At 38.2% G+C, this 27492-nt stretch overlaps 3 protein-coding genes and 1 long non-coding RNA gene across 4 annotated transcripts; 3 read left to right on the top strand and 1 right to left on the bottom strand.

The window, feature by feature from the left end:
• Positions 1-1080: 1080 nt before the first annotated feature.
• On the top strand, positions 1081-3996 carry LOC126596507 (fructose-bisphosphate aldolase 3, chloroplastic-like). The gene is made up of 6 exons (XM_050263114.1): positions 1081-1416; positions 2148-2417; positions 2522-2631; positions 2754-2844; positions 3028-3297; positions 3466-3996. Exons 1-6 carry the CDS (start codon positions 1255-1257, stop codon positions 3742-3744), a joined length of 1182 nt encoding a protein of 393 aa, XP_050119071.1. The 5' UTR covers positions 1081-1254; the 3' UTR covers positions 3745-3996.
• Positions 3997-4317: 321 nt separating this feature from the next.
• On the top strand, positions 4318-12685 carry LOC126596499 (DExH-box ATP-dependent RNA helicase DExH5, mitochondrial-like). Its single transcript, XM_050263102.1, is given in 20 exon segments — positions 4318-4437; positions 4440-4895; positions 5612-5766; positions 5841-5928; positions 6248-6484; positions 6597-6692; positions 6963-7151; positions 7257-7416; positions 7492-7622; positions 7805-7972; positions 8053-8325; positions 8562-8756; positions 9131-9334; positions 9684-9753; positions 9859-10007; positions 10228-10533; positions 10843-10902; positions 10989-11141; positions 11303-11413; positions 11624-12685. Coding segments are annotated over 20 exon segments (3774 nt in total). The 5' UTR covers positions 4318-4332; the 3' UTR covers positions 12092-12685.
• A 4583-nt stretch (positions 12686-17268) lies between these two features.
• LOC126596517 (uncharacterized) lies at positions 17269-18673 on the bottom strand. Its single transcript, XR_007613980.1, has 2 exons — positions 18547-18673; positions 17269-18514 (listed from the first exon to the last, which is right to left on the bottom strand). It is a non-coding gene; the product is annotated as an uncharacterized LOC126596517 (long non-coding RNA).
• A 1561-nt stretch (positions 18674-20234) lies between these two features.
• LOC126596505 (CDP-diacylglycerol--serine O-phosphatidyltransferase 1-like) lies at positions 20235-26127 on the top strand. Its single transcript, XM_050263112.1, has 13 exons — positions 20235-20594; positions 22333-22522; positions 23196-23261; positions 23340-23399; positions 23623-23713; positions 23891-23945; positions 24224-24303; positions 24409-24525; positions 24611-24695; positions 24859-24950; positions 25218-25471; positions 25578-25666; positions 25773-26127. The coding sequence occupies exons 2-13, from the start codon at positions 22365-22367 to the stop codon at positions 25898-25900; spliced, it is 1275 nt and encodes a 424-aa protein (XP_050119069.1). The 5' UTR covers positions 20235-20594; positions 22333-22364; the 3' UTR covers positions 25901-26127.
• The last annotated feature ends 1365 nt before the right edge of the window (positions 26128-27492 follow it).

Genomic DNA, 27492 nt, shown 5'->3' with positions numbered 1-27492 from the left:
TCCCCAGCTGATGCGAAAATATATGATGGGCCTAATTTGCCTTTGGATATAATAATTTGTAATACCTCTTTAAATAAGCACATGAGACGTCATAGGATGATACGTTCGCGTGTCACAAACAAGTACCTAGAACAGGATCTTATTCCACATATTTGGGCCAAAAGAACAATGGAGTAGGCGTTTAAGTTTTATGTTTGTTAAATGTTTTGTTTAATGTTGTTTAAGTTTGCATAACTCCCCTAAGTAGTATTAGGATGGAGATTGTGTTGTTTTCCATCTTGAAGAACAACTCTCGTGGTTATGGGGATTTGGTGGAGTGGTGCATTCGTAGAACTCAAAGTACTTTTTGGACGTTCAAGTCCAAACACCTTCACTTGTTTGAGAACTACCATTGACACTATCTTTTGAGACCCATCTATAAGCCTTGCAAAAAGTTTCATTTTCTTTTCGGGTCCAAGCCCTTTCTTTCATTGCAGATGTGGCTACTTGAAAATTATTGAAAAAATTAAAGGAAAGATTATTAGAAGAGGTAAGAGAATATAATGTGAAGAATTGAAATAAAATGAGGTAAGATAGTATGAAATGATGAAAATTATGTGACAAATGATGTATGAATGACTAAGGTATTTATAGGAAAAAAAATTAGATTTTTTTTTTAAATTCGTCAAAAAAAAAAAAAAAAAATCAAATTCCAACGGTAACCTGACGGTAGCATGCCATCAGCTAGCTGGCATCATGCTAACACCAGGTAACCGTTGACATTCAAATGGGCTGAGCTGGAGAGCTGGCGTTAGCTAGAAATAGCTAGCCCGCTGGCCTGATTAGGGGTTTTGGCTAGGTGGGGCCCATTAGTCATTTGACCTAACTCTCAGTTGAAGACGATTTTCATGTTATTCCGAGTTATTTTTAACCTTATAACCCTTTAATCGGCTCGGTTGAAGATGATCTTGATGCCCCCAGTTTCTTTTCCTCGGCAGCGTGCAGGGACAATGTAGTCATATAAGAGAGGGTAATCTGGTAAATCACTCACTGGCACTAAGCCTCGCACGTTGCTTGTTGTCCCATTACAACCCGTAACGCCAACCGCGGACTCTCCAAAGATTAACGACGTCTTGTTTTTATATCACTCTCTCTTTCTCTTCGCAGCCACCTACCCCCGTCAGACTTAAAGCAGCAAGAAAACCTTCATTTTCTCGGGAAACAAACAACCAGTCGACATCTCCAAAGTAATTTCGATCGTCTTTGCCCGAAGCCATGGCCTGTTCCAGCTTCGCGAAGCTTAACGCGTCGTCATCTCAGTGGATCGGACAGCAGTCCTTCACTCAGCGCCCAGGATCATCGACTAGCCTCGCTACTCGTCGAGTCGCCGTCCCGATCCGAGCCAAGGCCTACATCGACGAACTCGTCCTAACCGCTGTGCGCATCTCTTTAACTTAGTTTCAATTTGCTGATATTTATGCACAAAATGAAATTTTTGTTTGTTGATTTCATCGGTGGCTGAGTGCTTGAATCTATATTAGACTGAATTTTTTTTTTGAATTACTATTTATTTATTTTTCTGTGATTTGATTTGATTTGTTTGTTTCAGTATTGATTTTAATTTTCACTGCTTTGTTGAATTAGACTTTTGTGAATTCGAACTCAAGATTGAAATGAACTGTTTCTCCACTATGATTGATTTGCTTAATTCAATTTATTAATAGGTCACTATCACTAAGTAGTAACTAGTAAGGTCTAGTCGTATTCCGCTTCACTTGGAAGTGTCTCATGTTCGACTCGCTCAGATGGTGACTTTCATACCTAATTATTATGGCCCGTCGTGTGGTCCAGTGCTATTCCTCTTTGATTGATTAATATATTTGTTCTTGTTTCTTATGGATTTTCTAAATAGAAGAAAAGTATTTGGTAACCATAGAAAGATTTTGGTTACTACGAATTGGAAATTTGTGTTTCTGCTTCCCTGTGTAGTTTGATATAACACTGCTTGTATTTGGAAGATTTTGGTTACCACAAATTGGAAATTTGTGTTTCTGCTTCCCTATGTAGTTTGATATAAGACTTCTTGTATTTGGGTTTAATTGATTTCTCCGTCGCAGCTTTATTATTATATCCTTTAACTTGTTTTTGCTTCTTTTTGGATGGTACAGAAAACCATTGCATCCCCTGGTCGTGGTATACTTGCCATTGATGAATCAAATGCAACTTGTGGAAAGAGGTTAGACTCTATTGGGTTGGACAATACCGAGGTTAACCGACAGGCTTACAGGCAGCTTTTGTTGACCACCCCTGGCCTCGGCGAATACATTTCTGGTGCCATTCTTTTCGAGGAAACACTTTACCAGTCTACAACCGATGGGAAGAAATTTGTGGATGTGTTGTGTGACCAGAAAATTGTACCTGGAATCAAAGTTGACAAGGTATGTGGCCACTAGGACATATGTGTTCTATAGCTTGATTAATTTCTTGAAATACTTGGAATTAGATCCCTAATTGTTATTTGCATACTTTTTCCGTGGTTCAGGGTTTGGTTCCCCTGCCGGGATCAAACAATGAATCTTGGTGCCAAGGCTTAGATGGATTGGCTTCACGATCTGCTGAGTACTACAAGCAAGGTGCTCGTTTTGCTAAATGGTAAGTCATTTAATCTCTTGTGGACATCTGCTCCATAGAGGTCCTATTATTGTTCTGTCCAGTTGGTATAATTCTATTTGACAGATAAATTTATCCAAGTGTCCTCGGGTTGAAATGTGCAGGCGTACAGTTGTTAGCATTCCTTGTGGTCCTTCTGCTCTAGCTGTTAAGGAAGCTGCATGGGGACTTGCTCGTTATGCTGCCATTTCTCAGGTATGTTCACTTTTAGATAGCTAGTTGGATTTTGCAAAACATTTTCTGTTGTAAGAGTGAAATTTCTATTGATATCTGAAACATAAAAATTAGATTTTTTTCTTTTTGTTTAAAAAGTTGTTAACAATGAATTGGTAGGTATTTTTTATTCTCTATGATTCATTGCTTTGAAATTATTTGCAGGACAATGGTCTTGTGCCCATTGTAGAGCCTGAGATTCTTCTCGACGGGGACCACCCAATCGAAAGGACACTTGAAGTGGCAGAAAAGGTCTGGTCCGAAGTCTTCTATTACTTGGCCGAAAACAATGTGGTGTTCGAAGGAATCCTGCTTAAGCCCAGCATGGTTACCCCAGGGGCTGAACACAAGGAAAAGGCTACTCCAGAAGCCATTGCAAAGGCTACCCTCACAGTTCTTAAAAGAAGAGTTCCTCCAGCAGTACCCGGAATCATGGTAACATTGTTCGATCACTTTTGCAATAGCTGTAAACTGATGCGCTATTCCTCCTGTGCCCATCAGCTTCACACGCCCTTAAATATTAGTTCAAGAACGTAATACTCATGATATTTGTTACCATTGACCTATGAAGGCTGATTCATATTTGCTCCTTTCACTTAACAGTTTTTGTCAGGAGGACAATCCGAAGCAGAAGCAACCCTCAACCTGAATGCAATGAACCAAAACCCCAACCCATGGCACGTATCCTTCTCGTACGCACGTGCCCTGCAGAACTCTGTCCTTAAGGCATGGCAAGGACATCCTGAGAACGTGGACGCTGCACAAAAGGCACTTCTGGTGCGAGCAAAGGCAAACTCCTTGGCTCAGCTAGGAAAGTACTCTGCTGCAGGCGAGGACGAGGAAGCCAAGAAAGGAATGTTCGTCAAGGGCTATACGTACTAAGCCTCCAGAAGCCGGAGTCTAAGGCAACTCATTCCTCTCCTTGGAGTTTGAAACTCGAGACGGGTGTAATTTACAGCAGTTTCTTTTTCGGTATTAGCTCATGTATGCTGAGTAAAAGTTTTTGATTTCTTTTTTTTCCCGTTAGAAGACTCGAGGGCTTGAATAAGACCGGTGATAAAAGGATATGTTTTGCCGAACGTAACTTATTTTTATGACATTTCTCTCAAGAGAATTATTATCGACACTTAAAAAGTCGTCATGCACTTTTCTCCCACGATTACATTTTTCGACGACATTAGCAACTTATTTTCTTAAAACCGACGCGAATATCATAATTACTCTGAATTTATCAATTTTCTTACGCACAAATAAAAACTACGCGAGTACCTAAAGACAGCATACCCATCTTTACCTTGCACATAATTTGTCGTCTAAAATTATTTTTATTTGAAAAACTGAAAACGCATGTACATTTTCTTGTAAAATTCGGGCAGAGAGGGAATTTAATTTTGTTTTTTGTTTTTTGTTTTTAAATAAAAATAAGAAAACTGTAAATACCAGAATAAGGAAAGCGTTTATCTGGAAAAGATGCAGTTTAAAGCCGAAAGTGCAGCGCTGACGTGCGAACTCGAAGTACACTTAACTCTTCGCTTCCGGAGGGGAGACTCATTCGGACATTCCTCTGATCTCGAACACGACGCCACTTTGCTGCCTCACCTTGCATGCCCTCTGCTTTCCTCCTCCTCCTCCACCCATCTCCTCCTTCTCTGCAATTCCCATACGCGTCGTCGCCGTCGCCTTCACATCCCAAACCGATTGCCTCCTCCTCCAAAACCTCACTCCTGGCGATGAAGGACCGGCCTCCTTCCTCGTACGGCTCCGTCTACGTCCCTCCCCACCACCGCCCCCGCTCCGCCATCACCACCCCCAATTACACCTCCCCTACTTCAGTCGGCGCCAAGCTCCGCGACAACCAGACTGCTGCTGCTCTCAACCAGAGGAGCAGCACCATTGGTGCTCTGGCGTACTACCAGACTCAGCAGCAGCAGCAGCAGCATTTTCAGAAGCCCAAGCTTCAGCACTCTTCTGCTTACGACGACGGCGTTTCTGAGGAAGTCTCCGATCGCGAAGTTGAGTTGCCGTCGCATCCGGTGAGTTTTTATAGGTGAATTGTGTGCGCGTGTAGAGTTGTTAAATGGGGAATCCGCGTGTTTACTGAGTGTGAATTGGTAATTGGGTTTCAATTAGGCCTCAGACTCTGAAGTTCTGAAGTTCTGAAGTGGTAGTAGTTGAGTGTTTCAATTTTAGCTTTTAATTTGGTTGTTGATTGAGTCGTTTACTTAGTGTGATGTGAAATGCTATGTCGATTTTCGATATGCATTGCTGGCAGTTTATGAGAAGCTTAATGCGATTAGGTTGCGGATGGTGATTGAAAAGTAGTGGAGAGATTTTGTGGAGTTCAGGTTAGCAGCTCAATGCGAAGCTGCTTCAATCTATCAATTTCATTTTTACTGCTTCCCGTTGCATACTCAAAGGCATTTCAAGTCCGCATTTACCGATAAGCAAGTCATTTTAGCCGGTTGGAATGGGGAGTTTTGCAACCTCATTTTCCTCTCATTTTGGAAACAGTATATGATGGAGTGTTTTCCTTTGCCCTGTATGAAGTTCTTATCAACTGCTAATGGCTCGAAATGCATACTGTGTCTAATTTAGCCTTTTCAAGCCCTTACCTCTTAAGTTAATCCAAGGCGTACCATTATGACTGTTTATTAAGGCATCAAGGCATGATGTTTACGGAGATTTCTATCCAGTTGAAAGGTGTAACATATATAAATGCTTATGGTATTTGTTTATCTGAATATTGCAGACACAGATTCCTTACTCATCTGATAATGAGTGGGAACGGAAATTTACCACGCTGTTACGTGACAAGGAGAAGCAAGAATTGGTTACGAGGGAGAAAAAAGATAGATGCGACTTTGAGAAAATAGCTGCTTTGGCAAGCAGAATGGGGCTTTATAGGTATATTTGGTTTTTGTCAGCATGTAAGTGTTTCGATAACTTTATAGAAGTCTGACCGTAAGCATTTTTGACAGCCATCTATATTCGAAAGTTGCTGTTTTTAGTAAGGTCCCACTGCCAAACTACAGATTTGATCTGGATGATAGGCGCCCTCAGAGAGAGGTAATGCTGATCGTTTTGTTTTCCTTAAAGTTGAAGTTTCTGTTTATTGTACTCTTGAAGTTGACAGCCATCTATACTGCCTTTAATTTACTGAGTTCCAGTGCTAATGGTGATTCCCTTTGTTGATAACCCTTATTTCTTGACTTCATGTTTCTTATTTTAATTTGTCCCAACGGATTAGTTTACTTATATGAAAATGTAACGATGGATTAGCTAGGAGTTTAGGACAGCTTCCCTCCACCTCATGATGTTTTTAATGTGTGAGTTCTTTGTACTTCTTTCTACACGGTTCTTAAGTGAAGGTTTTTAAATTTGAAAGGTGACCTTGCCTCATGGGTTGCTGAGGAGAGTTGAGGGATATCTTGGAGAGTTCCTTTCCCAGAAGTCTAGGACAAAGGAAGATCTTTCCTTTTCGATATCAAACAGTAGTGGCAGCATTGCTACTGATGAAGGGCTTTTTGAGCAACCAGAATCATTCGCGTCAAGTAAGGGTGTTATGGAAAAGCTTCTTTGGCGGACAAGTACGCAGCTGCGTGATAAGCAACAAGCTTGGCAGGTTTGTCTTACCTTGGCATATTGCTCTGCATGATTGACTGCATTCAGTTATAACTCATACGATGACTCATGTGTTTTGTTCTATGTATTTGTAATATTTTTTTTTCTTTCAGGAATCTCCTCAAGGTAGAAAAATGCTTGAACTTCGCAGAAGTCTTCCTGCTTATAAAGAGAAGGATGCATTATTGGCAGCAATTTCACGAGATCAGGTTAGTAATTAAATTTTCAGGAAAATTCATGTGAGACGTTTGTTCTGACTTTGGTCGTAGTTTTACAATTCGGTAGTTGGCCTGTGTTGATGGTCAGCTTTTCTCTCTCTTAAGTCGTTGTCTTTCTTTTCTTTGTTTTATGGGTTGTTTTCAAAGGTAAGGTAGTAGATATGGATACATGCTGAATCATGCAATTATTTTAGTTCAATTATGCAAAGGTGGTCTGTAACATGGCAATATAATAATTTTTTGGCACTTTTGTACTTGTAGGTTGTTATCATATCAGGTGAAACTGGCTGTGGCAAGACTACTCAAATTCCACAATTCATTTTAGAATCTGAGATAGAAGCTGTTCGTGGAGCTGTTTGTAGTATTATATGTACACAGCCTAGACGAATATCTGCTATGTCTGTTTCTGAAAGAGTTGCTTCAGAGAGAGGGGAGAAATTGGGTGACTCGGTGAGTTTCCTCAGATACTTGATCAAATTATTACCCTTCAGATAAAAAGAACTTCTGATGTTTTCTTTTTCTTTTAACCTTTTCCTTGCATTCCTTTGGTCTTAGATTGGGTATAAGGTTCGCTTAGAAGGTATGAAGGGGAGGGACACTCGCCTTCTCTTTTGCACCACTGGCATTTTGTTGAGAAGATTACTAGTTGATAGAAATTTGAAAGGTGTAACTCATGTGATTGTTGATGAAATTCATGAACGTGGAATGAATGAAGGTAAATTAGAGCTAGATCAAGGCTTCAAGTTTTCAATATGAAGGGTGATTTCTCACTGTAGTAATTTGATGCCAGATTTTCTGCTTATTGTTCTCAAGGATCTCCTTCCTCGGCGACCAGAACTGAGGCTGATTTTGATGAGTGCAACCCTAGATTCTGAGCTTTTCTCATCCTACTTTGGCAGAGCTCAGATAATTCATGTTCCAGTAAGTTTAAAATTCCAGTGCATTTCCGTTAACAATGTGTATTACCTTCTATATTTGAGGGGTGTTATGCATTAATGCATATTTCTGTTTGTTTCACGAGGGAAGTCTTAATGACGATTGTGGAGATAGATATTAATGTTTGATATGGTTTGTCTATCTTTGTTGCTTTCCCTCTAAACTAGGGTTTTACATATCCAGTTCAAACTCATTTTCTGGAGGATGTTCTGGAAATTACGGGCTGCAAATTAACTCCATACAATCAGATTGATGATTATGGTCAAGATAAGATGTGGAAAATGAGCAAACAGGCACCAAGAAAGAGGAAAAGCCAAATTGCTTTTGTTGTTGAGGTATACAAGTTACTGCATAAATGGTTTTGTTCTTTTTCATTTTCTGTCTTCTCATTTTTGCCCTCATGTAATGTATTCAGGATGCACTTAAAGCAGCCGATTTTAAGGGGTATAGTCTACAGACTCAGGAGTCTCTAGCATGTTGGAATCCTGATGGTATTGGTTTTTATCTCATCGAGTATCTCTTGTGCAATATCTGTGAGAGTGAAAAGCCAGGTGCCATTCTAGTTTTTATGACTGGGTGGGATGACATCAATTCTCTGAAGGAAAAGTTACATGCCAATCCTCTATTAGGTGATCCAAGCCGAGTCTTGTTACTAGCATGCCATGGTTCTATGGCAAGTACTGAGCAGGTAATTTTTTAATGCCCTGATAATTGTACTATCTCTAGCATAATTTATTTGTGTATGCTTGTAGTATGCTGTTCAGGCATGTATTTTAGTTAATGGTAATTAATTAATTACTACTGCCATAATTTGTCTTCACCTTTATTGAATGAAAGAATTACTACCAAATCTACTTTTTAGGCCAGTTTAATATGGTGGTTTCTCTTTTTTTTTTTTATCATTTCCATGTTGACTGCATGCAGAGGTTAATATTTGATGAGCCTGAGGATGGAGTGAGGAAAATAGTGCTGGCTACTAATATTGCTGAGACAAGCATCACGATTAATGATGTTGTTTTTGTACTTGATTGTGGAAAGGCAAAAGAGACTTCATATGACGCACTGAATAATACTCCTTGTTTACTTCCTTCCTGGATTTCCAAGGTTTCTGCCCAACAAGTAAGGACGTGTTCTGGCTGAAGATTTTTGTCTCTTAGATGAAATCTATTCCTCGGTTGTTGACCTACATCATTGTGTGCATGCATGTGTGGTAGAATGAGTAGCAGAAATTATTTTTGTAATTACAATTTCCATTAAATTAACATTTTTACTTTATAATTCTCTTGAGATCATTAGAGTTTCTGTCTAAACACTAAACACCCAACAGGGGCGACAGGCTATAAACGCTTATTTACATGTTGTTCTTTCTATATGTGTGTGCATGCTTATGTGATTTCATGTGGGCCACTTTGATTTTCCTTAATGTTCAGTACATTTCAAGTTTCAGTCTGTTACCTTGATTAATTACGCTCCTCTCTGCTTATATATTATAGAGAAGAGGAAGAGCAGGACGTGTCCAGCCCGGGGAATGTTATCATCTCTATCCTAGATGTGTGTATGACGCATTTGCAGAGTATCAGTTACCAGAGATTTTGAGGACACCTCTGCAGTCTCTGTGTCTGCAAATAAAAAGTTTAAACCTTGGAAGCATTTCTGAGTTCTTATCTAGGGCTCTGCAGTCACCAGAGTTACTTGCGGTAAAAGTCTATCTTATATTTATCTACCTAATATTATTTTAACTTAAATCTTCAGTTGCACAATTTTTTGTTGCTGAAAAGCTTATTGAGAATAGCTGTAATTTGCTTTTCATTGTAGCTCTACTTTCTTGCGCTAATTAAGCTTGTTAATTCCTTAGCATTCAGTGCAGATGCTTATTAATGTCTGTCATGATATCTTAGTGGCATATGGTGTTTTAGTTGCACCCTGCACACGTGCAGCTCAAGGCTTACCCCAAATTGTTCCTCCTGAAATTATGTTGTGCTTATTCTCACTCACATTTTGCTGCTTGTCTGCAATTCACATTTTGTCTCTTGATATCTTTTACAGGTGCAAAACGCCATAGAGTATTTAAAGATCACTGGGGCCTTGGATGAGAAAGAGAATCTGACTGTTTTAGGTGGGAAGATATGTATTATTTCAATTATGCACTGTGATGCTTGCAACTCTTTGTAATGGTTGAGAGATTAAATTTGAAAGTCATAAAGTCGAAATCACTTGACAGGACGCTATCTAACTATGCTTCCTGTGGAGCCAAAACTTGGAAAGATGCTCTTGCTAGGCGCCATTTTCAACTGCCTGGATCCAGTTTTGACTATTGTTTCTGGGCTTAGTGTCAGAGATCCTTTCCTAACACCATTTGACAAGAAAGACGTAAGCCACTCTCCATTCTCATTATATCTATCAAGCTCTTTATTTCTTGGACAGAACTGGAGTGGAGGCAAATTGAGATAAATGCTTTGTTGGCTGAAGTTTGTTTTAGTCTTTTTGGGTGGAGGCGCAAGATCGTAAAGTTGCATCAGATTTATAATTTGCCACTGTGTCATTATCATTGGAAACAATTTAAGGTTATTGTATTTGTTTGTCTTTGTAGCTTGCTGAGGCTGCAAAATCTCAGTTTTCCCGAGATAATAGTGATCACCTTGCACTTGTGCGGGCCTATGAGGGCTGGAAGGTTGCTGAAAGAGACTTTGCTGGATATGACTATTGCTGGAAGAATTTTCTTTCAGCACAATCGATGAAAGCTATTGATTCCCTTAGGAAGGAGTTCTTCTCTTTGCTTAGGGATACTGATCTTGTTGATGCCAACACCACCACTCATAACGCATGGAGTTATGATGAGCATCTCGTCCGTGCAGTTATTTGCTGTGGCCTGTATCCTGGAATCTGCTCTGTTGTGGTAAGCACAGATCCATTTTCTTTTCCTTCCGATTATAATTAAGCAAGATATAAGCTGTTCACTTCTCTAAAAAATTTATGCTGTCACTCTCCTCCCTCTGTTGGATTCATGATGGTTATCTCATGATTAACCCATGTCTTACTAATCAAATTGGGAAGAAAGTTAAGTTAGCCATACGAATGTAACTGAAATTGCTTTATCAGTTTCAGTGTTTGTTGGTGAGTTCATGTGTATGATTTGTCCGATACACATAAGCATGATTGAATTCTTGTATAATTTTCTTGAGGACTTGCATAATTTGATATGCAGCACAATGAGAAGTCATTTTCACTGAAAACAATGGAGGATGGGCAGGTGCTGCTATACTCGGTAAGCATTCTTGTGCATTAGATTTAAGAAAAATATGGCCCCAATTCTGTTTCTATTTAATCTCATGTTCTTTTTCATTTGTTTAGAACTCTGTCAATGCTAGGGATTCCAAAATTCCATATCCGTGGCTGGTTTTCAATGAGAAGATAAAGGTGAACTCTGTTTTCCTACGGGATTCAACAGCTGTGTCTGACTCAGTGCTCCTCCTATTTGGTGGAAGTTTTTCGAAAGGGGATACCGTACGTATTTCGTTTCTGTTGTTTTCTGGATGTGTCAAGTAACTTATTTTCTGATTGTGGGAGTGGGGACATACTTATGCATGCTCGATTATGTCTGTTTTCTGTTATCGTTATTGCTCCTTATTTAGTGAAATAGTGTGATTTATTTCCTGTTCTTGTAGGATGGACACTTGAAAATGCTGGGAGGATATTTGGAATTCTTCATGAAGCCTGCTGTAGCAGAAATGTATCAATGCTTAAAAGGGGAACTTGACCAGTTAATTCAAATCAAAGTAAGTGAAGCTATTACGAACTTAGTTTCTCCTAAGTTTTGACCTTGTTTCTGTTCTTATAGTTTACTTATTTATTATGTATAAATATATATTTTATTATTTCGGGTCTCTTTCTAATTTACTTTCCCAGTTGCAGTTGATGTGAGGTTTGAATATATTTTCTCCGCATGTTACCTCTGGCTAATGTCGAATATTGTGAATCCTGAACAGCTACTGAACCCCAGGATGGACACACACAGTTACCATGAACTTCTTTCTGCAATGCGGTTCCTGCTTTCGGAGGATCAAGGCGAAGGTAGATTTGTATTTGGCCGCCAGGTCCTTGCACTCTCAAAGTCAAAGCCATCTGTGGTGGCAGCACAGCCAGCCTTGGTTTCAAGAACTGAAAGTGGACCCGGGGGTGACAATTCTAAGAGTCAGCTCCAGACATTGCTCACACGAGCAGGATACAACGCTCCTACCTACAAAACTATGCAACTGAAGAACAGCCAGTTCCGAGCTACAGTGGAGTTTAACGGAATGCAAATTATGGGCCACCCGTGTAACAACAAGAAGAGTGCAGAAAAAGATGCGGCAGCGGAGGCCATTCAGTGGCTGGTGAGTGGAACACAAATGGGCCATGAGGACATCAATCACATGTCAATGATGTTAAAGAGAAGCAAAAGGGACCACAATTAAATCAACTATTTGCCGATTTTCCCTCTCGAAAAAGGACTGTATGAGAGAGCGGTGAGCACAACTTGTGGTGCTTGCTTCGGAGAGACTTAGAATTAATGTGGTCGCAATGTCCGACTTGCTACCTGCCGCAGAAAACAGTAAAGGTCGGGCAGCATTATCACCACATAAAAGCCAGCGGATCTGGCCTTGTATCTACATTCTTTTACACCCACATTTGATCAGACATCACCAACAAATAGTATCCGAGGTGCCAAACTTGTGGTTGGTTTTGGCTTGGTGGATCATCTGCCTCGGGACACAAAGCTACATCGAGCTAAAGTTGACGAGACGGAAATCGACATGTTTTGGCCATTTCAGTTGTTGCATTTGGATCAAGACACTGATGGTGACCAGGAGAGCTTATCACAGATGGGTGCAATTGTAGTTGAACAGTACTTAGAAAGTGTCAAGGAGAAATATACACAACGCTTTCACACAAGTAAAAAAAGGTGATTTCGCACGCCATCGCCGGATCGGATTTTCACTTTGCTGTAACATATTATTCTTCTGGATAGCTTGCAAGGCTATTGTACTGTAATCGTAACTTTCTTTTCATCCCTCTTGTTAATAACCAGCTCCTTGTAAAAAAAAAAAAAAAAAAAAAAACCTAATGGCTCCCAGTATATTCATAGTATAACTGCGGTGAAATTGCTCTGGTTGGATTTAACCCGGTTATATTTGGACTCCCTAATTGGTCAAGCGCACCAATGGCAGAGAGAAACTTGCATGAAACAGAAAGCGGCATGCAACATGTGATAAGTGAGTTTTTTCTCGTAGTGCTGTCAAACTTGAGTAAGCAAAGAGTGTTACAAATTTACATGTTTGCATGTGGGAACCTATCCATACCCAATTGCCCATGACGACTTCCTGCATGTGACTGAAAATTAAATTAACATAGGAGATAAAACCGCTGATGGGTCTTTGATTTCGGTTATTAAAACATATTCTATTTCTTTTTTGAAGAAAAAAGAAAGAAAAGGGACCACAATTCCTTCCAATTAAAATAACTTCTCGGCAAAAATCTTGTGAGTAATTTAGATGGACCAGATACACTGTCACAATACGTTCAGGATTAGGAGCAATATAACACAACCGTGACAGTGTAGTCGGTCTGTATGTGATCTTACAACAAATCTTGACCTAACAAACGGAAGCCTTGTCCTTCCCAGCCACAGGCCAATCGAAGCATCATTTGCATTTTGTGATGATAAAATTAAATTAATTGTTTAAAATATGAAAACCACAGAAGGCAAATTTCGATCCCACTTCTTCCTCGAAATGCGACATCGATATGGCTGTCGGGGATCTAGGCTGTTATTGATTAGGTTGAAAGAATATGAAATCTGAACCATATGGTACGAGCATGGGACAGGCTGGGAAATCTCTGCCCTTTTCATGTCCAATTGTCCATACGACCATCATGTTCCTGAGAAAAAAAAAAAAAAATTATATATATATATAGAACGTTAGGGCACATAAAAAATGAAGCGTGTTGCTTTTTGGGTAAATATTTAGAGAGGTGACAACGACTGGTTCTTTCTTTGCCCAAATGAAGCTCTCAAATCTCCTCAAAGTCTTAAATCATAATGTCCCCAATGATTGTACTGATTTTAATATTTTATTTATGTTGTAACACGTGAAATTATGTATTTATATATATATTATTTTATTCTTATAACATCAATCACATCGTGCACTCATTTCATAACAAATTGATGTGATAATTTTGTAACGATAGAAACATGTGAGGGAGGAGGGAGCGCATTCGTCGTCGTTACGCTGTTCGGTTGTTGGAGCCGGTAGCAAACCGAAGTTGAAGGAAGCAAGTAAGGTTGGCGGACCCCGTTGGCCCTTATATGTTCATGAACTCGAATAAAAATACAAATCAAGAATGCAAGTGCGTGGGTGGATTATGTGCAAGGGGAGCACAACCTTGGGCCACATCGTCCGATCGCACATCACAGGTTTGTGAATCCCGTGACGTTAATTTAACAAAGCCTAAACTTTTGGGGTAGAAAAAAATATATACTAAGAAAAAGGAGGAGCCTATTAAACAAGGTCTTGAAACTGTTTGATGTATAAAACTGTCGAGGAATATCCGATCACGCCATTTGTGAAACAACTATTGCAAAAGCATATGACTTTTTTTGTATTTTGGTATCACTTGACATTCTCATCTGGTGTAAGAGTTTCTTAATCAGGTGACCTTGCTGAAATTACCCTTATGTTAGAGGAGGTTCTAAGGTTAAATTTTACAAACACTCCGTCGTTGATCGATACAAAAGAATCGAAACAAAGAAATGCATGTACGATGGAGGTGCGTACAACAAAGGAAGGGGCTGGTGGAGGAAGTTTTGAAGTCAACAATCTCGATTATTTTGAAGGGAATTCGGAAGTAAAATATCTCGTATCAATAAACAAAAAAATAGAAATACATGCACCATGTTCCATGTAGGGGTATGTAGTGTACAACAAAGGGATGGGTTGGACGAAGTCACAGGTGGAGCCATGTCTTGATAATGAAATGTCCCAAAACGCTGTAGTTTCATAGTTGATGTGGAAGAACTCAAAAGCAAATATTCCCAAAAACGCAGTATTATTTTGTAGCAGTACCACCAGCTGGATTATTCTTCCTATTTTCCTTCAAACCAAGCTCTCTCGTACTCGACGGGAGGCAAACAAGGTCGCTCATAGGCTGGCACGATTGGGGCTGTCATTTTAGATCATCAAATTATTTGGTTTAGAGCAACAAATGATTTGGTTTGAGGAACTCCGATGCAATCACATATCTTACTTTTAAGGATAGTACAATTTTGTAATTTGGTAGCATGAAAAGTTCTTCTTCTCTTTGATCACGTTGAAATTCTTGACAAAATTTTTGTAGAAATATCAGAGAGACAGGTCATACAGTCCACTTCTAACAACACCAATATTATCCCCAACTTTACCACCTGCACAATCCGTCAGGTGTGAGGTTTTATCACAAAAGGCATCGGTATTAGTTGGAGTGGGATTAGGGTATTTAAACTCTTCTTTTTGTCATTGATACGGTCGATATGAGACATTTCAACACGCCCCCTCACGTGGGACCCAATTAGCAGGTCACACGTGGGAGATCCACACATCGATAACCACGTAGAGCCAAGGGACCCACCATCATCGTGCGGGGCCAAGGGGACCCACCCATCACTTGGCAATACGGTACGGGCCCGCTCCCTGGCTCTGATACCATCTTAAATTTCAAGTAGACGAGCCATGTGCCCACTCCAACAATACCGATACTGTCCCCACTTGGCCACCTGCTCAATCAGTCAGGTGTGGGGTTTTAATACAAAATGTGTCGGTATTAGTTGGAGTGGGATTATGGTATTTAAACTCTTATTTTTGTCATTGATACGATCGATGTGAGACATTTCAACAATTTTTATTGAGGTCCATATTAAATGCCCCCTACCCTCCTATATGTACGTATTCTTTTTCGTATCACTGAATATCGTACTTTTTGTTACAAATAGAACATCAACTACTAATTATTATTATTATAATAATATTATGATTATTATTATAATCTCAATTATCCTGTTCTCTTATCGATTCGGTAGAGAAATCCCGAACCCACGCGATTCTTCATCATCATCAAATCAATGGACACGGACCACATCCACTCACACTAATCAAGTAGCCCCACAACATTCCAAGAAAGTACTTAAGTATTGATGAAATATCTTGTCACTGATTGATGCATAATCTTGATTAATTTCATTAATCATTTCGCACAAAATCACCTAAAGCATGTGGGATTATCTCATGTTTCGTCCATAATGATTAAAAACATAACTGAAAGTGTTTCTAATTACGTTAATAAAAAAAACTTAAAGTTATTTACTTGCTACACGAGACAAGTGATTCTTTATGCAATGCTTGAACTTTTGCTAATGGTCTGTATGTGAATGCTTATAGTAGGGTTCAAAGTGTTTTATGGCAACCAACACATACTTTTAGTATCATAAAAGCAGTTTTTGAAAAAGAAACACTTAAACAGTGTTTAATAATAAAAAAGCTTAACTCCTTAATTTGAGAAAGATTTTCTCCTCAAGATACTTTGTGATCGATTCACAGAACTTCGTGCTAATAATCATAACTGTTTATATTAAAAATTAATATATAAAGATCATATGTGCAAACAATCAGTTGAAATTAAGATTGTTTAATAAATCAAATATAATATATAAATAAACGATTCATAATATTTTTATCAATATCAAACATTTACTTTTATACTATTCAATGATTACAAGATCTTTTTGTTTTCTTTTTTGTAGAAATTATCTTTAAATATTAATTTTTTAATACGAACGGATTCGTTAACAGTCATGAAGTTCCATAAAGAGATATCTTGAAGAAGAATTCCTCCTAAATCCTTGAAGATCCAAGTCTTTTTCTTCTAATACAACGTTTACGAGTATAAGTGTTTTTTAATCAGTATTATAAAATGCTTTTGATGGTTTAGAAGTTTGGAACGGCCCCTCAGTTGTCAAATTCTCAAACAAGTGGTCCACTTCAGTCTTCGGCTACTAACCTAGAGTCCTAGACCAACTTTTGAACAAGCATTGACTTGTTCTAAAGAGTTAATAATATGCTTTGACTGTACGCAACACTGTGGGGAGATGGATTTTCGAAGTTAATTACGTGCGGCGAATGGTCTCTACTTACATCTTGGAAAATGCATTCTTTTTTTAGGTCACATGGGTTTCTATTTTTTTTGGTCGTTTTCTTTCTGAGTAGGTTTTTTTTTTCCTGTTGAAAAGTAATATTTATTAAGGTGAAAAAATATTACAGGCCAACTCAAAAGAAGACAACATAACTCAACACACAGTAAGAGAATTCAAATACACAAAAGCCACTCCAATAACCAAACAAACAAAAACTAAAACCCTAATCTCTATTTTCCAAGTGCAGAAAGCAGCACCCACTGCCGTCACCACAAACGTATTTCCAACAGCCACCAAGGCAACAACAGTATAGAAAACAACCGACTGATCGATTCGACCAAGACATTGCAACATAAAAATTACAAACCCTCGACCAAAAACACACCATAACCAAATTTTGTCAATCAGAAATGCTGAACCAAGAGATAGTCACTAAATCCAAATCCCCTTCACCAACTTATTCAAATATATACAAACATAATAACACATGGATAGAATGTGAGGCTACCCTTTTCAGTGGGGTTTGGTAGTTTGATTTTTTTTTTTGGTCACGGAGGAATTTTATAACAAAGTTCCAAACGGACACAGTACAAAGACAATATCCTCATAATTGAGGTAGGTACAACTAATACGCCACTTATGCATTCATCGCATGAGTAACGGTTCTCAAATATACCTAAAATTACAAGAGATGTGGCTCGGCCCAAAAGCTAGAGTCCACCCGAAGAGGCACAAAAGTGGCCCTTCTAAAAAATATGACCACCCTAAAACGAAGATCACCCGCCGCAGAAAAGATGGAGACGACCGGCGAACAGAAAAACTGAGAGATACCACCGCATAGTGCAATACAAGAACCCATCAATGCTTCAAAGTTGGTGAAAAGAAGCCCAACTTGCAGATCAGGAAGAACCAAACCCATCCTGAACGCCACAAATCCAGTCCTCAGACGAACACAAACGCAAGCGAATGCCCAGAACCAAGCTGTAACAAAAAAGGTCAGGTGGTGTAAACACCATTATAAAGAGATACCAGACCTTTGTAGAGACCAGGAGCAACATACAAGAGATGAGATGAAATCCCCCAAAACTGGAGTGGAAGGCAATGGCGGGTATGAGGAATTGGAGAGCAGATTCAAAGTATTGGAGCTGTTTGAGCGCATAGGCCCAAGAACCCCAAATCTAATCCCAAAAACCCCAAATCAAAGGATTAGGACCTTGAAACATGGGCACAAAACCCGGAAACAAAGTTCCGTCCATACCACATGTAGGTGGCAGGTTGCTCCACCGATCCATGAGGGGGATTGGGGTGATCGCAGTTGTGGGGAGGGACAAAACGCCTGGGGATAAATCTCCATCCACATCGGGAATCGAGACCATCGCAGTACGAGAAAGAAAGAGGGAGGAAGATGAAAACAAAAATTGAAAGGGTGGCTGCCACCGGCCCCAAGCAAGAGCTGGAGGGCTGGTGGCGAAAGGGTTTAAGGTTTGTTGTTTCTGCTAGACTTCGTTTTCAGAGAGATGGTTACATGGTGTTGGTTATTCGACTAGTGAATTCAATTAATCACGAGTCACGAGTGCTTCTGCTTTCTCTCGTCGATGACTCTTTTGCAGTGTCGTGCCCCGGAGTCCCTTCTCATCATCACATGGGCAATTGAGAGCAACCCGTGTGCTGACTCAATGGCAATGAATGCACATTGAGTGCTACTCGTCTTATCTTCTTTTAGTCAAATTTCAGTCCAAAGTTATAATTATTCATTGTTTTATTTGAAGCAATTGATTTATACACAACCACCAATGTGTCAAATGTTTCCATCACGACTGTTATGATCAATCACTTGTATATTTAAGTGAAGGGTAATACGAGGGAGATTAAATTTGCAGACAAAATTTACAAATTAAATAATGTGTCACCAATATAAATGAGCACATTTACCAACGTTTAAGTAATAATTCAATTACTAACTCACATGTCATTTAGTTTACACAATTTTGTTTACAATTTAGTCTCCCTAACATTATACTTAAGTGAATTGCACGTTCAGCAAATAAGAACCGTCAAAATCAACGTTGTTGATGTTTTCATTTACAAGGTTGAAGCACAATGTTTTCAAAATGAATGCTATTTTGTCAATTGAGCACTTGCGGACGAATCATGCATCCATAAAATAGGATCGACCAAAACCAGTATAATGTTGGATCCCAATGTAATCAACTATTAATGTCACAAATATTTCATAACGACTATCATAATCAATTGACTACACGTGCTAGCAGATCATACACCCACAAAATAGAAACAATCAAAATTAGCATTGTCGATGTTTGGAGTTAATTCCCAATGTAATCCAACTATCAATGTCACACATATTTGTATAACGACTGTTAGGATCAATTGACTACACGTGCAAATAGGTTATGACCATTCATGCTCCCACAAAAAAATAACGGCTACATCCGACATTGCCATGTTTTTGTTGACGCAACATAAATCCACCAATATAATCTAAGGAAAACTAATGAAAAATGTTTGAAAACTTTGAGTTTTAATGATAAAGACAAAATAAAGGGTAAAGTGAATAGTACCAGGATTGATTTTTTAGTGTAAAAATGTGGTTTTTCGTTAAAGTGAACAGTACCGAGTGCTTTTTGGGTGCTTTTCGTTAAAATTCCCTATAATCTAACACCGTTTAGAGTTAACTTAAAATTAAAATGTAACAGATAAATAATACAATTCGAACATTTGATTTTTTTCAAACGTAATCGGATTAAAGGATTCAAAACTCGAAAGCAATATAAAAAAGATTTCCATCATATGTTAACATCTCAAAAAAAATATTAAAGGGAGTCAAAATTAAAGCAAAGCTTGATGAAAAGAGTAATACTGCATTTATTATTTATTTGTATCATCTCGAATAGAGGTACATCCCCTTAGCATACGATAAAGGAAAAAAAATCAATGGATCATCAATGGTAATATACCGCAATTAAAGAAGATCCCCAGGGGTACTTTCGGCATAACGCATCCTTTTTCTCTCAAGTTCTCAATTCTCAATGGGATGTGTTATCCACACACCTTATTTTACTTTTCATACACCCTTTGATAATTTATGTCCATTGATCTTATTCAATTCATCTAATTTGACGGTTAAACATTAAAAAAAAATATGAAAAGTAAAATAAGATGTGTAGATATCACATCCCTTCTCAATCCTCAATCCAACCGCATCTGAAAAACAAAAAAACATTTTCAAAATCTCTTCCCCTTTTATTTTCTCTGCTGACACGTCTTCGAATCTCCTTTGACCGTCGTACTCTCTCTCTCTCTCCTCTGTAAAATAAATATATAAATATTTATATATCGGTTTTCCAGATTTTTTATTTTTTTGGGTTTTCTCCCTTCGTCTTTTCGCCGCTGTTGCAGAGAAAACCTCCTCTGTGTTGTGAGAAAAAGAAGAGAGAGAGTAGGAGGGGAGAGAGAGAGAGAGAGAGTGAGAGAAAGACTGATCCTTTTCTTCTCTCTCACTTTTGTTTCTCTCTGGCACTGCAAAAGCTTGGCACATCGTGGATTGGATTGATTAAATGCAAATCTTTTTCTGTTTAAGTACATCACTTATCTCCCTCTCCATAATTTAACACTCTCTCTCTCTGTGCGGTCACGCTTTCGGTCTATTCAAAGTTCCAAAAAGCTCTGATCCGACGGCCAGGATCTTCTCGTCCTCCATTCGTACGGCCACCTTCCCTTTATTTCTCTACGTAAGTGCTTCTCCCTCTTCAAATACGTAGCCTTTTTCACCGACCTTTATCTCTTCACTCTTTCTACGCTGATGTACGTACTTTTCTACGCTGATGTACGTACTTGGGTATTTTTATATCACTATATATACACACTTACTGTGTTCTTTTCATTTGTTTTTATCTTGTATCTGCATAATCTTACGTTTTTTATGCTTTGGTTCATTCGAACTTGAACGAATTTTCATTTATTAAAAAAACCCATGTTTTCTTTGTTGAATCTGACACTTAATCTTTGATTATTTCCAACATGCAATGATTTATAGCTTTTGAAACCGTAAATTTCGATTGCAATGATTTATAGCTTTTGTTCATTCGAACATAACGAATTATATGACTTGTTAGCTGATATGGGGATTTTTTTTTTTAACAGCTGGTATCCGATTTACTTATTCTGTTTAAATCCGCTCAGAGTATCTGTGTTTCTGCATTTCGTTTAGTGAGTGTGTTTGCTGCTTGTTAAGCACATGATCAAAGCTGTGTTTTATAGCTTTTGAAACCGTAAATTTCGAAAATTGCTTGATGGGTATTTTTGGTTACTGTTGTCTGCAACTAAATTTGATCTTGTATATGTATGTGTGTGTCTGCTTGTATACCTTATCAGATTTTTTTAGGTTCTGGTGGCACGGTTTGGTTAACTATTAAGCTTAGTTAGTTCCTTTCAGTGTGCAGAATTGTTAATGCGTTTATTCTAGGATGTGTAGAACTTATTTTGTTTACTGGGGTTACAAAACTAGGTTAAGAATTTTGAGTATAGATGCTTTTTGTAGGGATTAGGTCTGAGGATCTTGTACCCTATGCACACATGGGTTAAGAGTGGGGAAGAATTGTTGATGATCCTGCTTTAGTTTGAAATATTAGATATAAACAGATATTCGCTTGTCCAAATCAAATACCCTCGGAAGTCTGAAACTGCGGGCAAATCGGGTGTGTTTGAACTTTAGATGGTGTTTGTAGGTGGAAGTGGTCTATATACTTGATTAATTGAGCGATTGTTGTATATTTTGTTTCTGAAAGTTTCTGCTGCTGAATGTGTAAATTTCTAGTAAGGATAGGTGGAATTTTATGGGGGAAATTTTGTGTGGAAGAGGATAGTTACTGTATAAGGGTGCTGGATGTTTAAACTGTAGGACAACCTGTAGGGACTGTACCTTTATGTAGGGCAAGATGCATCAAATTGTGTCTGACTAGATTTTCCATTTCTTTCTCAAATCTGTGTCCCAAACATGTAGGACTCAGTGGGAATCGAATATCTGCTTTGTAACATTCATAACATTACGGAATCACATTCTTATTTTGAATGGAGCCTTTATGAAACGGGACAATAACTTTCGCTTTTGGCCTTTGCTTTAGATTTTCATCAATCGCCACTAATCTTTCTCTCTTGGAAATTTATGTTACATCAATGGCAGTGATCTTGTGTTAAGAGTTAGGAACCTACTCGGGAGGATGGGGATTCGATATGACATGTTCTTTTTAAAGCTGAGTTCTTTTCAAGAAAAAAGAAACTTAAATCTTTTTACAGCTGAGATATTGTGGAACTTAGTGATACTGTGATAGCTTATGTGTTTAAGAACTACCACATGCATATTTATTATAATTGGGTCATGAATAATGTAATTTTCTTAGCATATTGAAAAACTAGTGTTTGTCTACTTATCATGCAAATATAATAACCTTAATAATGTTACATGTGTAGCGAACAAGTTGGCGTCTTTGTATTCGAGGCTGATGGAGCCTAATGGTCACAGGAGAGTGAGGAGAAAGGATGTTCTAGAAAATGGTGACATGGGTCAGTCAAATACAGGCGATGAACTGGATCCATGGACTGCATGGGCATACAAGCCTCGGACCATTTCGATGCTGCTTATTGGCGCATGTTTCCTTATGTGAGTGCTCCTTCCACTAAGTAGATTCTCTGTAACAATTGTAGGTTTACCTTTGGTTTTATGGATTGCAAACTAAATGCTTCTGGCATTCTGCATTATTTACTACAATTCCTGCCAAAGCTATTGGCATCAGATGGTTTTTCTCACTGTTGAGTAGTATTCTCATGGCCTTTTATTTTCTTCTTCTTGCAGTTGTCAAAAAGAAATAGTTGAATTGTTAGATTTCAAGTTTATGTGATTGCATTAGCATGTCAAATTGTCTATCCACTGACATAGGTGATGCCATGGTGCTGTTAGGTCCCTCTATTAGGCTTACAGAATTTATTTTTCTATCGTAATTGAGTTATTTTATGTTTCTGTAGTCTATTTTTTAGGTTTAACATTGCACCTCTCTGGTTATTTGATGAATTTTCGTTCACGCACAACATACGATTATAGCAACGGTTAAAAATTAGCATGCCTTACCCCTATCTTAATTGTGTTTTTTTTTGTTTTTGGGGGGGGGGGGGGGGGGAACTGCTTGTAGCCTCCAGTGGTAGAGCATTTACCCCCCACATCCCTGACCTTAGGTCTCATATACAATTATGCATTATTGAAGCAATTGTGATCTATGTTCGTCTTACACAATTGGTTAATTGGTTTCTGTATCTTGTTGTTTGTTTAAATGTACCAGTTGGGTAAGTGGAGCCCTAGACCCAGAAAGCAGTGCATCTGGAGATGTTGTTACATCCGTAAAAAGGTTAGCTCATCTTTACATTTGGTGACAGTGTTCTCTTATTTACCTTTTACAAATCCCATGCCCACTCTTTTCCTGCAGGGGTGTATGGGCGATGATTGCAGTTTTTCTTGCTTATTGCTTGCTGCAAGCCCCGTCTACGTAAGTTCTTGGATTGAGCTAGTTGTATAATGGTTCTGCTAATATTCTACTGGATGGTTGTTTTGATAATGAATGGGAATAAAAGTGTTTATATGGAGATAAATGTTTGTTCGGTTTTACTTGTTTATTTTTCCTATATGCAAGTACTGCTTTTGCTACTAGCATTCACAGTAGTATACTGGTGAGGAATTGTTAGCTTTATGCTCTATTATGTTTCATACAGGGTTCTTATCAGACCACATCCTGCAATTTGGCGCTTGGTTCATGGAATGGCTGTTGTTTACCTTATTTCTCTCACATTTTTGCTTTTCCAGGTAAAATTTTCTCTTTATTATTGTTATTTTTGTATTATTATATATGTGATTTTTCTGTGTTTGTGTATACATGTATGTATGTTAGTATATGCATGTATAAAAACCTGGAAGTTTGTTTGTTGGAAGTTCTAATGTCTTCAGTTTTGTGATAGTTATTTTTGGTTTCTCGCTTTACAGAAACGTGACCATGCTCGGCAGTTTATGAAGTTTCTCCATCCAGATCTTGGTGTTGGTAATGCAGTTTAAATTTTTCTTTCAAATACCATTAACATGGAACTTTAGCTGATAAGTTTCTAAGATTAAACTTTCTGATCTCATTATGGGTCATGCAATTCCTTTTTCTAAACTTTTAATATGGTATTTTAGCTGACAAGGGATATGCTTTATTATTCAATTTGTTATGCGGATGAGATTCGGGAAACATTTTATACTCGTATTATTTTGGATGCCTTGGGTAGGCTGCATGATCAAGGTATTCATTCTTTGTTTGTATTTCTTGATTTCATGCAGAACTTCCAGAAAAATCTTATGGTGCTGATTGTCGCATATATTTGCCTGAAAATCCTACTAACAGGTTTAAGAATGTTTATGTATGATTTCTTCTTTCACACCATCCATTGTAATTGCCTCTCATGTATCGTTATGTTCTCAATCTACATACCAGCTTATAATATATCTTTCTCTTTTCTCCCCAGGAAACACTTTTTGATGAATTTGTTGTGGCTCATATAGTTGGGTGGTGGGGAAAAGCTATATTGATCCGCAATCAGCCCCTTCTGTGGGTGCTTTCCATCGGATTTGAGCTGATGGAGGTTAGTTTCTTGACCTTATACCTAATTTGATGTATGCTCGAGTGGTTTACTTGATTTTAATTGAAAGCTTATTTGGCACATTCAGCTTACCTTCCGCCATATGTTACCGAACTTCAATGAATGCTGGTGGGACAGTATCATTCTTGACATTTTGATCTGCAACTGGTTTGGTGAGAACTCTCTTACATTATAACGTGCTTCTCTTGTTAAGTTGTAGCAAATAGCATGCTACTTTCTGTTGACAATTCAGACCGTTCTTGATCGTATCTACCATCAGTATATCTACAAATAATGGTTGCAGCCTCCTAAGCTTTCTGATTGGGTGCTTTGCAGGTATCTGGGCAGGAATGCATACGGTTAGGTACTTTGATGGAAAAACATACAAGTGGGTTGGTCTAAGCCGTCAACCGAATATTATTGGAAAAGTATGTTTGGAATTTCAATAACACATTTTGGTTGACCATGAATGTGCTAATTTTGCCAATTGGCTTGATGATTTTTATTTTTTTCCTTTCACTGAAGCGGTTATAATAAACTGAAAGTAATCATATGACATGGGATGTTTCTCTAGCCACTGCAATCATAATAAATAGTTACTGTGATTTCGACAACATTATTTGAAATTGGTTTTCGGGTCGTTCAGCATCATTATATAATTTGTGATTTGGGAGACGCAATCTTTATTGTTTCAGGTCAAAAGAACACTGGGGCAATTTACACCAGCTCAGTGGGACAAGGACGAATGGCATCCCTTGCTTGGTCCATGGCGTTTCATTCAAGTCCTCACTCTTTGCATTGTATTCATGACAGTAGAGCTTAATACATTCTTTCTTAAGTTCTGTTTATGGATTCCTCCCCGGAACCCCTTGATAGTGTATAGGTTGATCCTGTGGTGGCTAATTGCAATTCCGACAATTCGCGAGTACAATTCATACCTTCAAGATCGGTACTCTCTCTCTCTCTCTCTCACACACACACCCATCCACCCCCCACATTTCATCATATACTTATTTGTAGTGATGTAGTTTACGCTTGCTCAATTACCGTTGCAGAAAACCAGCGAAGAAGGTTGGGGCATTTTGTTGGCTTTCCGTAGCTATTTGCATCATTGAACTTCTCATTTGCATCAAGTTTGGACATGGTATGTCCTCCTTTTCTTCGCGTTCCTTTGTTTTGTGAAATTTCTTCGTCCATTGACTGTCAGATGCTAATAATCTACGTGATTTGTTTTTGTTGCTTTTGATCAGGATTATATCCTAAGCCAATGCCATATTGGCTTGTAACGTTATGGGCATCTACCGGAGCGGCCCTCGTAATATTTTTGATAATTTGGTCATGGCAACTGCATCAAAGTTTACGGCGAAAGAGGCAATGAATTTACAATTTGTGTACATCATTCTTTGACTTGCTTCTTCGTCTCAAAAGGGTTTCGATATCGATCGGCATTGTAAATATTTATCAGCTTTTTGTTAATTCTTATAGATTAGCGGATCACAGTTCCTTGAGTAGAGAATTGTATTCATTTCCTAGGCTGCTCGTAAAATTACTGGTTTGCCCCCATTCCTGGCAGAAAATTTTCAAGGATGAGCCTTTTTCGACCGATTTCTTCATGTTGTAATGCTATATTTCTTTAATTTTTAAGGAAAATTAATGAAAGAGGCTTGAAAATTTAAGTTTTAACGATAAGGACAAAATAAAGGGTAATACCAGGATTGACTTTTTAGTGTAAAACTGCGATTTTTTGTTAAAATGAACAGTACTGAGAGTTTTTCGTTAAAATTTCATAATTTTTATTGTTATATAATTTACTTTTTTATGGGTTATGAATATATTATGGCTTATTATATTAACACCTCACAAATTGTTAAATAAATTCCACACACTTAAAACACCCCACATTTACTTTTCACTTAAAAATTATCTTAATACACCCCACATACTTTCTCATAATACCCCCACATCCTATATTCTCAATATACACCTTAAATTTTATACATACATCTCACATTTCTCAAATCTTATAACACCCATTTTTAATTTTCGATACACCCCACTTCCTCCAAGCTTTTAGGTTTCTTTTCACTTCCATATCACCTAACAATTGCGCTTTGAACTCGTTATTTGAGGCCGAGCGGGTTACCTACTTTGTAATAGTATATGACTCTAGCACTAATATGCTTCATGTTATTGGGTACGCAAGATTAATATGAACCCTAAAAGATGAATATGAATATAGAAGTTTAAATAACGTAACAAACGCAAGATAAATAATTATCGATGTCATCAAAATGATTAAAACAATGAAAAATATGAAGTCTTACCTCATATGAAGCTTCCGAAACATCGATTTCATGTTCCATTCTTCAAAAACAATTTTTCTCAATCAACATGTTTGTAGTTTCATTGGTTAGGGTTTTGTTCAACAATGGAGAATGAGAGAGTTTTGATACTTGAGAAGATAAATAATACGTTAAAAGAGATTTGGGGTGTGTTAATGCACAAAACTGGAGGTCTTGGAACAACGTAAATCCGACCGTGAATATGCAAGAAAGTAAATAATACAAGATGTATCGTGGTTCACCTCAAAGTTTGGGCTACGTCCACACTGATTATTGTATTTCTAAGGGAGAGAGAGCTCTGAATATGAGAGTGAGAGCTTTGAGAGAGCTTAGAGCTTAGGGGATGTGAGGAGGCTTCTGAGGCTTAGGGTTTGTGAGGGTGAGAGGTCTTTTTATAGAATAAGGGCTCATCCCCTTTTTACATATTTGCCCATTCCTTTATTTCATAATTACATTTGAGTCCCCCGAGTATTTATACGAGGTCTAAATACGGAGGCCCTAATTATGGTATAAACAGTAGTCCCCCAAGTCTTCAGTCAAGGGAATCTTTTGGCTGGAGACTTGAAATTCAGTCCATGTGTGAGTTGAAGTAACTAGAGCTCTAGCTTCAAAAGCTTCATTTACAAAA

Source organism: Malus sylvestris, chromosome 13 (assembly GCF_916048215.2).
Source record: "Malus sylvestris chromosome 13, drMalSylv7.2, whole genome shotgun sequence".
Lineage (NCBI taxonomy): Eukaryota > Viridiplantae > Streptophyta > Magnoliopsida > Rosales > Rosaceae > Malus > Malus sylvestris.
The sequence above is the reverse complement of the archived record's forward strand: the minus strand, read 5'-3'. Positions and strand labels throughout refer to the sequence as shown.